General features: G+C 36.3%; 1 protein-coding gene across 5 annotated transcripts in view; it reads right to left on the reverse strand.

The window, feature by feature from the left end:
- Positions 1–3,135: 3,135 nt before the first annotated feature.
- Positions 3,136–12,793, reverse strand: part of ACSL1 (acyl-CoA synthetase long chain family member 1) — a 54,056-nt gene continuing 44,398 nt past the window's right edge. For all 5 annotated transcript variants that reach the window (XM_070949060.1, XM_070949056.1, XM_070949059.1 and 2 more), the window contains exons 16-21: positions 11,248–11,336; positions 10,432–10,548; positions 8,096–8,239; positions 7,718–7,819; positions 5,005–5,076; positions 3,136–4,572 (exon numbers count right to left, since the gene is read on the reverse strand). In XM_070949060.1, coding sequence (XP_070805161.1) covers positions 4,432–4,572; positions 5,005–5,076; positions 7,718–7,819; positions 8,096–8,239; positions 10,432–10,548; positions 11,248–11,336 — 665 coding nt within the window. In that variant the 3' untranslated portion in view covers positions 3,136–4,431. The remainder of the gene's footprint in view (positions 4,573–5,004; positions 5,077–7,717; positions 7,820–8,095; positions 8,240–10,431; positions 10,549–11,247; positions 11,337–12,793) is intronic.

The raw sequence follows: 12,793 nt of genomic DNA on the forward strand, positions 1-12,793 counted from the left end.
ATCTAAAACACAAAAAGGCCAATTATAAGAATTCAGTACAGGAAATTTTTTACAGGATATTCTTTTTCAACCTGCAGATATTTCCTATCAAGTATACAGGTAATCCTCAATTTACGACCACAATCGAGCCCAAAATTTATTTGTTATTAAGTGAGAAATTTGTTAAGTGAGTTTGCTCCATTTTATGACTTTTCTGCCCACATTTGTTAAGTGAATCACTGCAGTTCTTAAATTATTAACACAGTTGTTAAGTGAATCTGGTTTCCCCATTGACTTTGATTGTCAGGTCACAAAAGGTGATCACATGACCCCAGGATACTGTCATAAATGTCAGTCAGTTGTCAGATATCCAAATTTAAATCACGTGACCATAGGGATGCTGCATCAGTCATAAGTGTGAAAAATTGTCACTTTTTTCTGTGCCATTGTAACTTTGAATGGTCACTAAATGAACTATTGTAAGTGAAGGACTTTCTGTATTGCATTTCCTATTGCAATTGTTTTGTAGTATGAACCATTATGATGAACAAGGATTATAAAGAAGATATCGAATACAAATATACACACCCTTCCCAAACCATCTACATTTTCAGGCTGAAAGTGATTGACTGACCCAAGGTTGCCCTTTCATGCCTATGGCAGGACTAGAACTCAGTCTCCTTGTTGCTAGGCCAGCATCTTTACCATTACACTAAACTGGCTTATACTATCTTTGTCTTATATTCACATACAGTTTAGCTAAGCGCAGAGATGGAACTGTAATCCTGACTACAACTTCCTACACTTCTAGCCAATATGGAATTATGGAGTTATGCATCATCAATATCTATAATACATCCAAAAGTAGAGTTTCTCTATGCCTAAACTGATACTTCCATTTTACAAGATTTCCAAAACACAACAGACTTTTGCTAACATAAATAGAATTTATTGTAAATTATAAATCACCAATTTATACTCTTTGGATCATGGTTATTGATATTCACTCTTTGCTTAGAGTTCAATAGCAATTTTTAGTCATATAATATATTCAGTTACTCATTACTAAATAACTAATGATATATTGGGAAAGTATTATCGCCATGGCATTTCCAAACCTTCTTGATTCAATCATTCATATGCATTTAATACTAATATCCTTTTTCCTATTTTATAAATATCCCATTTATCTGTTTCAAAACCTAATAAAAAATTAAAATACAAGACACATGAAGGTCCCCAGGTTCCCCACTTTGATTCAGTAAAACCGATACCCTGTTTTCCCCCAAATAAGACATCCCTTGATAATAAACCCAATCGGAGTGCATGGCAATAAGGCCAAGCGCTTATTTCAGGGTTCAAAAAAAATATAAGACAGGGTCTTCTTTTCGAGGAAACACAGTACTTATGTGGCAGCATTAGTTCCTAATTCATATTGAATGAAATTAGAGAGGGGAATGGAATTGTAGTAGATTGTTTATGTGCAATCAATCAGCCTTGTATGAATTCAAAATATGTGATATTACTGCTTAGTATGATTGGCGTAACCAAATAAGAATAGGCCCATATGCTGGCTGCGAGCTGAGAGACTCTCTGAAATTCACAATATACAAAGACTTGTGGACTTCAACTCCCAGAATAACCCAGTCAGCCTCTAAATAAATTGGGTGATTTAAAAATTCTATTAATCCAAGCCCAAGTTTCAACAAACAACTGAGTTTCTAGGCTAAAAAGGGTCTTGTGCATTACCGCCTCTTGCCAAATTTTATTCAAAAGTTGTTGAAGAAACTTGTGTGGCAGCTAAATTATAAAATATTCTACCACAGGAGGGTGGAAATGAGACCATGAGAATATATAGTCTCAGCAATGCTCAGAAATGTTAAGATGTTATAGTCAGGGCCGGATTTTCCTATAGGCTAACTAGGCTTCAGCCTAGGGCCTCAAGATCAAGAGGGGCCTACATTCAAATTGTTAGCAAAATTAAAATTACACTTTCACTATAGGTGAAAGGGCCTCATAAGTGGAATAGCCTAGGGCATCTTTTCATCTAAATCCGGCCCTGGTTATAGTCATACCCTAATTAATATAGTGCTATTTAACAAGTTTTTGGGGTAAGGTGTCTCCTTTTGTTCTGACGTCTAAAATTGAATGGAGGCAGGGCTATCTAACAATTCCTTACCATAAAAAAATATCAATTCCATCATCTGAACTAAAAATATACATACATACATCTATGTACGTATGCATTAATGTTTAGCTGATTCTCTGCTGAATTGACTTTCTACATTATAAAGGCCTTGCTTTATTTGCCATAAGAGCTTTTGAATAAACTGAGTTTTTAACATCATGCATAATTTGTATCAGCCGTAATTACAGATACCGCTTCTAGAGAATAATGCTATTAAATACCATTAAAACATTACAAACCGGTTTCAAGTGAGACATTAGAATGACAATAGCAACATTGCACTGCAATGTCCATCCCTTTTGTATGATTTTGTGATATGTCTATAAAAGAGGTAGGGCTTGTATTATGTCAGTACAACACTGAATATGTCGTATGCCCTCTACATATACCTTTGGGTATAATTGTTTACATTTTCTACAAGCAACAAGCTTGTATCTACCACTATAGAATTACTCCAGAAACAAACCTTTCACTAAAGAGTTGGTTTCTTTCTGTTCCAGTAATAAACTATAGGTCAGTAGAATATTTTTTGTTCCTCTATGGAACTACTGTTATCCAAGTTCAAGTTTGCTAGTTTCTAAAAAACTGTTAAGATGAATCTTTTCCAATATTAAGCTCTTGAGATGTATTTAGACTCTTCATTCCCACTGTCACAAGAATAAGGTTACTGCCTAGGAATACTAGTCCACTGCCAAAAAGAAAAAGCTGGTTAAAATCAGGAAATTCTATTTTGCTAATATGTCAAAATTATTTCTTCATGATAAAGCTGTGTAGAAAACTATGATTTATTGGCTGATTTGCCTTTCTCTTGCTTTCTCTACCAACTGGGACATAAAATAGTCATAAAAGTCCAGACAAAAAGAATGGGAAACAAATAAGAATAATCAGACAATAATTCCTTTTTTTTTTTTAAGGAATGAGCGCACAGTGAGTTTTTTTAAATTGCAGTATAAAAACATTTACTCAAATTAAATGCAGAAATATTTATTTTGGCTTCCTTGTGGAGTTTTTTTTGGGTGGAAATTTTTGTTTATAAAATATAGAAATAGCCAACACCTAAGCAAACTTTTGAACTCCAATATAACAAGTGATTTAATACTTCAAGAATATGGGTTTGAATAATGGTGTGCAATAAGGACACCCATGTATGAAATTATGCAACTGGGTAGTGCATTATAATCACACACTTTTTAGTGCAAACTTCATTGTGCTTGTTTACATATATTTAACAAATTAATTACTGTTTTAAGGGAAAACTTGAGCATGGGTTACTACAAGGCATTTCAATTCCATCCATCCCTCAGAAAAATATACAGATGCAGGTAAAAGGTAGGTATGTTCAAACATCCTTCCTCATTCCAATATATATACTACAGCCATTGCCTGTCTATTACAGAAGCATATTTATTTTTAGATGCTATCAAATTCTCAATGTTCTTTGCTCAATGAGTAAGAAGCAGAAACTAACTTTGTACAAAGACCCAGTAAATTAAGTGATCAAGATTAAGCTGTACTGCTGAGGCAATCTAATGGTTGGCAATGTATGAGCATGACTTAATCCCAATACGTACTGAAATTCCATCCACATCCATGCGTATTTTATAACATGATGCCACTATGGCCCAACTATCCCTGTAGCTCATGAAGCTGACATCTTGAATTACATAGGAAGTTTCATCTGGAGACTCCCGTCCCCCAAATTCTAAAGCTAAAATATCTGATCATTTATCTTGTGGTTCATTGCATTAATACCACAACATTAAATAAAGCTTCGAAAAAGTCTGTAAATAACCTAGGCAGCTGAGATTCTTCCCAAATTTTACACCCAGACACAAATAAAGTTCAGTCTTCTATCAGTTTTCCTCTGCTGTGAGTCAGTAAAAATCTCCATATATCAAATATTTTGGAAAATGATTACCAGCTGTACAATGTAATAAAAACAATGAATGTGGTAGCAACACACATATCCCTTTACATGCCTTGAGAGTCACATTTTTGGCTGAAGTCTTAAATAACTTACAAATCACATAGATAACATATACAGTTTTAAGGCGCATTGAGGAAGTTGTATGTCATTGTAAAAAATGGACTGCGACACAAGTGGACAGTAAGGCAGAGTTCAATTATTCTTCAATTTTCCTATGTTGAGTACCCCTTCGTGTAGAAGTTAATGATTGCACTGTTCCTTCCACTTATTTGTTGTAGTCTGTTCATAGATATGATGGTTAATAGCAAATGCCATTCTCTCTAATAGTTTTCTTCGGTTACATGTGGACATTAGCATAGAGTTCTTCTATTTGCGAGCTGAAGTATTTACGTAGCTCAGGTCTCTTTGCCTTTAAGGTTGGTGTTAGCAGGCCATTCTCAATAGAGAACATTTCAGAATGAAGGGCAATGTTTTTGATCTGAAAAAATGAAGGTTAAATCAGACTTTGCAAATTTTTTATTTAGGAACAATACTAAACGTACAGTACAATTAGACTGTGAAAGAACAGAAATAGTATCTGAACCAGTTTATTCTAAGCAATAAGTGATACTCCATATTAGTAAGGATTTAATATAGGTACTGAATTACATAGGCTGTTTATTGAAACCAATCACCCATATTTATAAGAAAAAACAATTTTCTCTTTCCTTTAAAATAAAATTTTAACCAAAAAGGCTGGTAGCATTAATGCAAAGATAGGTTAAAATTTTCCCTTAAAAATTAGATATTGCTAATTTCATTGTAATTAGTCAGTTAATGTTTGTAACTCTACAGCCCAAAATGGCTTTGAAGAAAGTAGAAAGTTATAGTACAGGCAGGTTAATAATAGGCAAACATTTGAAATTCCCACCTGTTCAAATGACTTCAAGCCAAACTCCTTTCCTGTCTTCAACATATCTTCCAGAATGTATTTTTTTAAATCCTGTTGGGATTCAAAGCATAGTGTTACAGAACAATATGACAACAATATGAGTCTTATTTATTATTTGTAGACCACAAATAATAAATAAGGCTCACTGCACTTATTAAACTTATAAGGGCTAATTAGAAGCTACCGTTGCAAAAAACCAGGACTAATGATAAGCAATGATTTATTCTTTTGCAATATAATCCCCACACATGTCAGGTGTGTTTAGACCATGAGATCAAGGCCAGAAGGCACAAAAATGACCCAATCCTAGCCTGTGGGTCATTCAAGATGGTTAAGAATAATTATTTTCCCAGTAGTTTAACAACAATGTGTGTTGATAGGAGGGACTGTGCTGAGTTTTTTGCTCTGGCTATGCAAATCCACCAGTGTTGCAATTATTACAGTACTAATGCAAAACATGAGTTAGCTCCTTATTTAAGTTGTTTTGTTTTAAGCAATTGACCCTTTGTCTGTTTTGTGGGTTTCGTATATTACTAGAACTTAGTTATATTTTCTTTCCTTTTCCCTTTTAGTTCAAATCTAATTGCTTTGGGGCAGTGTTGAGCTTCAAGGTTTTGTAACAGATTTCCTGACATTTCACTGGCAACCGTGGCTTCAGAGGCAAAATGATGTGCCAATTCCTTTTGCTTACTATTCTTTTTCTGTGCTTTGCATTATGATTACTAAAACACAATCATATGACAGATGCATATGTATGAATGTAATTTTTTAACTGTCAAGTGAAATCAGGAAATCCAAGCAGTTCAAATGAATATAAAGATTTATGGGAAGCTTAAGTTCTCTACAAAAAACTGAAGTTCTCTGCAAGAATTGTGGTAGATAAGAGTCAACAGAATTCAAGGTGGGCTGGACTTAGATCTCTTGTGGGCCCAAAGGGACTCAAGACTGATGATGCATTTGACCCCTCCCTCGGGCTCAGCCTGGTCATTTCCTACATTGACTCTTTTACCTACACTGGAAACTGCATACAGTGGGGCAAAAAAGTATTTAGTCAGCCACCAATTGTGCAAGTTCTTCCACTTAAAAAGATGAGAGGCCTGTAATTGTCTTCATAGGTAGACCTCAACTATGAGAGACAAAATGAGAAAACAAATCCAGACAATCACATTGTCTGATTTGGAAAGAATTTATTTGCAAATTATGGTGGAAAATAAGTATTTGGTCAATATCAAAAGTTCATCTCAATACTTTGTTATATATCCTTTGTTGGCAATGACAGAGGTCAAATGTTTTCTGTAAGTCTTCACAAGGTTGGCACACACTGTTGCTGGTATGTTGGCCCATTTCTCCATGCAGATCTCCTCTACAGCAGTGATGTTTTGGGGCTGTCGCTGGGCAACATGGACTTTCAACTCCCTCCAAAGGTTTTCTATGGGGTTGAGATCTGGAGACTGGCTAGGCCACTTCAGGACCTTGAAATGCTTCTTACGAAGCCACTCCTTTGTTGCCTGGGCGGTGTGTTTGGGATCATTGTCATGCTGAAAGACCCAGCCATGTTTCATCTTCAATGCCCTTGCTGATGGAAGGAGGTTTGCGCTCAAAATCTCACGATACATGGCCACATTCCTTCTTTCCTGTACATGGATCAGTCGTCCTGGTCCCTTTGCAGAGAAACAGCCCCAAAGCATGATGTTGCCACCCCCATGCTTCACAGTAGGTATGATGTTCTTTGGATGCAACTCAGCATTCTCTCTCCTCCAAACACGACAAGTTGTGTTTCTACCAAACAGTTCTACTTTGGTTTCATCTGACCATATGACATTGTCCCAATCCTCTTCTGGATCATCCAAATGCTCTCTAGCAAACTTCAGACAGGCCCAGACATGTACTGGCTTAAGCAGGGGGACACGTCTGGCACTGCAGGATCTGAGTCCCTGCTGGTGTAGTGTGTTACTGATGGTAGCCTTTGTTACGTTGGTCCCAGCTCTGCAGGTCATTCACTAGGTCCCCCCGTGGGATTTTTGCTCACCGTTCTCGTGATCATTTTGACCCCACGGGGTGAGATCTTGCGTGGAGCCCCAGATTGAGGGAGATTATCAGTGGTCTTGTATGTCTTCCATTTTCTAATTATTGCTCCCACAGTTGATTTCTTCACACCAAGCTGCTTGCCTATTGCAGTTTCAGTCTTCCCAGCCTGGTGCAGGTCTACAATTTTGTTTCTGGTGTCCTTTGACAGCTCTTTGGTCTTCACCATAGTGGAGTTTGGAGTGTGACTGTTTGAGGTTGGGGACAGGTGTCTTTTATACTGATAATAAGTTCAAACAGGTGCCATTAATACAGGTAATGAGTGGAGGACAGAGTAGCCTCTTAAAGAAGAAGTTACAGGTCTGTGAGAGCCAGAAATCTTGCTTTTTTGTAGGTGACCAAATATTTTCCACCATAATTTGCAAATAAATTCTTTCCAAATCAGACAATGTGATTGTCTGGATTTGTTTTCTCATTTTGTCTCTCATGGTTGAGGTCTACCTATGATGACAATTACAGGCCTCTCTCATCTTTTTAAGTGGGAGAACTTGCACAATTGGTGGCTGACTAAATACTTTTTTGCCCCACTGTAGATAAAGGTTTTAAAAACAAGCAAGCTTACACTAAGCCACTATTAGGGTTTGTAATCAGAAAAAAAATCACCTACTTTGTTTTTGCACAGTTCTTCATAAGAGCCTCCCAGGCCTTTTTTCTTAGCCCAGATGACCAATATGTCTGGATCTGGTACCACAATTCCTATTAGGAAAGCCTGAAGCCAGATAAGAACAAACACTTCAACTGTTATTACTGGATCAGCCACTTCACAAAAAAATTATTGACAAAAGGTGATGCCAAGTTGCACCTTTTGCCACAACAGGAAACAATAGTTCTGTGCTGGAGTACCAAAGCTATTGAAGGCCTGCCCTTGAAGATCAGACCAATCACTTTTTTTGGTCTATCTTCACAGCAGAGCAACATTTATTCATGATAAATGTTTTTATTCACTTTAGACATTTCTAAGATATTCTTAAAAACAAATACCTACCTGCAAACTTTCACCATGGACAAACACCTGAGCAACAGGCTCACTCCTTATATATACATTCTCTATTTTTTCTGGTGCTATATATTCTCCTTGTGCAAGTTTGAATATGTGTTTTTTTCTGTCAATTATCTTCAGGGTACCATTCTACAAAACCAGTAGAAAAAGAAACTTTCTTCAATTCATAAAAGGTTCATGCTTTACATTATCCCATAATCAATGAGAGTTGAGTGCAAGATAAATTCTGAAGAATGTTCAATTAAAAGCCAAGATTACCACTAAGAAATAATTTGTTTGAACAGCACAAGTAGACTATTTCTGTAAGTTATTTCAACAGCCCATGATTGTTGTATTTTGAGACCAAGATAGGAAAACACAAAACATACATTTGTTTGTTTGTTCATTCAGTCATTCATTCATTCATTCATCAGGTTTGTTTCCTGGCATTTCGTTGTGCTCTTATAATCTTATTCAGGTAGTCCCCCACTTACAACCACTCATTTAGTGACAGTTCACTGAAAAAAGTGACTGATGACTTGTTTTCACACTTACAACCACTGCAGCATCCCCATGGTCTCATGATCAAAATTTGAGCCCTTGATAGCTGGCATGTATTTATGACAGTTGTACTTTCCCAGCTGGCTTCTGACAAACAAAGTCAATGAGGGAAGCCAGATTCGCTTACCGACTGCATGATTCACTTAACAACAGCAGTGATTCACTTAACTGTGGCAAAAGGTCGTAAAATGGGATGCATATCATTTAACAACTGCCTTGCATAGGAACAGAAATTTTGGGCTCAATTATGTTATAAGTCGAGGACTACCTGTATGATCTTGTGTAGAAAAAGAAATACTCAATTGATTTGAAAGTAACTTCATAGCATTTACCAAGGAAATTGTTATAAATGTTTAAAATAAATTTTCTACAAAGGTGCCTTCCACCACACCAATTTGTGGTGATCTGGGACTGGTGATGTACATAAGAACTTTTTTTTCTGAAACTGAACAGATTCACTTCCAACTTAGCTACAGCACAAGAAAAATACACAGTGAAAACATCCTTTCTGCTTATGGCCAGATCTATATGCTAGCCTTTTTCTATATCCTGCTAGAACTGTAGTTAATACAGTTTCTATATCACAGTCTATATGTATCTATATAACAGTCCTTGTGTATATACAAAGGCCCTAATGATATTAAATAATGGACAACAGCATGAAAGGTTGGACAAAGATACATCTGAACAATAGTGCAATATGTTGGAAATGTAAAAAATCCCAAGGAACATATTATCATTTATGGTGGACCTGTCCGGCAGCAAAAAAAATTTGGTCAAATATTAAGAAATGGATAGAACAAATAACAGAATAGCAAATAGAAAAGAAGCCAAAAGAATTCGTGTTAGGAATTTTTACAAAACCATATTCCAAAGAAATAAAATATTTGATGCTACACATCTTGACAGCAGCACGAATAACATATGCAAAAAATTGGAAACAGGATAGAACCCCGACAGAGGAAGAATTGATAGAAAAGATTTTAGAATGCGTGGAGATGGACAGATTAACAACAGAAATTAAGGAAAAAGAAGAGACAGATTATTACAGAATGTGGAATAAACGGTATAAATGGCTCGAGACTAGAAACATAGAAAAATAATGATAAGGAGAGAAGATTAGAAGTATAATATGTACATATATATAACAAATGTAGCAAGAGTAATAAAAATGTATATAACAGGAATGTAGAAATGTACAATATTAAAGATATAATTAAAATATATAAATCTCCACAGGAGGAAGAGAAGGGAGGGGGAAGGAAAATGTAGGAAAGAAGAAGGAATGTTACATTATGATATAGTGGAAGAAGAATCAAGTAACTAATGGAAGACCACTATGAAATAATGTTTAAGAATGATAAGATGTTTATATGTTGTATGTTGTGTAAATGTCAAATCTATGTGTTAATAAAACTATAAATTTTTTAATTAAAAAAAAAAAAGAAAGGTTGGACAGTTGTGTGCTCAATTTTTATTGCAAGCCCAGCTGTTCCAATGAAGCATATAGTACTAAGAAAGGATTCCTAGAATTGCTAGGAATCTGGTATCTAAACTGAAAATCATCTCAGTGTTTATACTATGGAAAAAGCTGACAAGCAAGTTGATGGTACCATGTTTTATAAGACATTTGTACTATAGATGGTCAATAGATTGAATGTCACAGAAATATGCAAGCTTGCAACAGAAAAGTTCTGGCACTAAAATAGTGAAGTAACCCATTGCTTAAAGGAATGTCTACTGTCTATTCACAAAATACATTCGATTACAAATTGGCTTACCGGTAACCACTTCCCAATATCTCCAGTATGTACCCAGCCATCTTTGTCAAGAACTTCTGCTGTTTTTTCAGGATCTTTCAGATAGCCTTTAAACACATTTGCTCCTTTTATACAAACCTGGAACAGAAGTGGACTGTGCTTAAAAAACACCCCTTCATAAAACTGATTATCCTACTATTTTATGTAGGAATGGAAATAACACTCATTCACTACACCAACTGATTCTAAGTCACTTGTTATTATTTTTAGGCAATTTGCCAATATTTTGGTAAATAATACTGATCAAAATCATGATACCTTTAAATTTCTTTTGAACTGATTCTTGTAGAATAAAGAATGTACTTGCTTAAAATTTAAAACATGCAATTTAAAACAGAGAGACATTTTCTGACATTTGGGTATGTTTTGCACTTAAATTCTACATGTAAGAACTGAAACTGGTGAAGCAGGAACCAGCAGTTCACAGGCTAGAAAGGAGGACGATATAAACACATTGCAATTGCCCAAGGGTGATACCTGATCTACTAAGTTTCTATAACCTCAGAAATGCAGGAGGAAAAAACTGAGTTTTTAATCTCTGGATCTCTCTGTCTCTCTGTCTCTCCCTCACACCCACCCACTCACACTGCATGAAGGTTCTACATCTGTTGCTCTGCAGCAGACAATATTATGTTAAGGCTTAATTTTTTACCCATGAGAGAGTTTCTAATCTATCTGAACTCTGTTTGACATCTTCTGCCAACTCAAGCCAAGAACTGAATGGGAGGTTTAAGTGTTGGAAAAGCCAAGCTTTGGAGTTCAGATAGCACAACTTACCTCACCCTCTCCTTTGGCAGCAAAATAATTCATTTCTTCTACATCAACCAGCTTTATGATATTGCAAGGCATTGGGGCACCAACGTGACCTATTGGTGGAATAATATTTTGTTGTAGGTTGATTTCAACCATATGTTACCAGTTACTCTGAATAAAGGTTATTAACAAACAATGCAATTTTTTTTTAAAAAAAAGAGATAGACACACACACACACACACACACACACACACACACACACGGAGAGTATATAGTTCTAAAGTCCATTTTTAAGAACCGTATCAGGCAAATATATGTTCTTCACAGGGTACTGAACTGAACTTGAACTGAATAGGACTTGAGGGTAGTTCTGCTAGCATGCAGCATTTCACCCACGGGAACTGCTGTATCATAATGTTCTTACTGATAGTTCTTATTAACTTTTCTCTGTACGTACTTATTTTATTATTGTTTTTATTGGCTAGAGTTATATGCCACCTTTTCTCTAGAAGCTGAAGACAGCTTAAGCAGGCGTTTTTTGATCATTTTATTCTCCCAGTGTCTATGATGTCGGTTAAGCAGAGTGGGACAAACTATACTAAAAAAACCAGACAATAAATTTCCATGACAGTGAAGATAGACCCAGTATTGAGAAGCTTGCACTATCATGCCAATCTGCAAGATTTAATTACTCTAGTCATACAAAAAATTAAAATCTCGGGTGTTTTCCCGCGTCATGTTAAATAAGTTAGTTAAAATGTTTAAAATTCTGGTTAAAATCCTAGCTTAAAATCTTCCAAAAATCATTACAGAGGATTTTTAAACAAGAGCCTAAAGATGACAGGGTTGTGAGCCTGTCGAAACATTGCTAGAAAGAAAAACTTTTAAGGTACTGGTAGGATTTTAGCTAAGGTTTTAAAGGACCTTGCAGAGTGCTCTGTAAGGATTTTTGGAAGATTTTAAGCTAGGATTTTAACCAGAATTTTAAACATTTTAACTAACTTATTTAACATGACGTGGGAAAACACCCGAGATTTTAATTTTTTCCATATACACACCACCTGCGAAAACTTAAGAAGACACACACACACACACACACACACACACACGTAGGTCTTTGGTTATTCGGGTTTTCTCTCGCGTAAAATTGGAAGTGTCTCGGCAACGTTTCGATGAAGTCTCATTCGTCATCTTCAGGCTGGTGTTTTCCGCTTCGTGCTTCTAGGAGCAATGTGTGTGATCGCAGCTGTTTCTTCCTTTTAACTGCCAGTGGGGGTGTGAACTGATTGGGTGGGAGCTTGGCTGTGTTCTGATTGGGTGGAGGTGTGTTCTGATTGGTTGGGGGTTTGGCTGTGCTCTGATTGGATGGGGGGTTGGCTGTGCTCTGATTGGATGGGTGTGTGTTCTGTTTAGGTGGGGGCTTGGTTGTGCTCGGGTTAGTCTGAGTAGCAGGGGGATTTGAGCTGGTGAGCTGTGTTGCTGTTGTTTGGCTTCGTGTCAAACAACCAAAGCTAGGGCTGCAGAAAAACCTTGGTTACGTAGGAAAAACCTGGCTAGAGGAAACACACA

The sequence above is a fragment of the Pituophis catenifer genome, unplaced genomic scaffold, assembly GCF_029215685.1.
Source record: "Pituophis catenifer annectens isolate HBS135680 unplaced genomic scaffold, rPitCat1.0.hap2 SCAF_8, whole genome shotgun sequence".
Taxonomy (NCBI): domain Eukaryota; kingdom Metazoa; phylum Chordata; class Lepidosauria; order Squamata; family Colubridae; genus Pituophis; species Pituophis catenifer.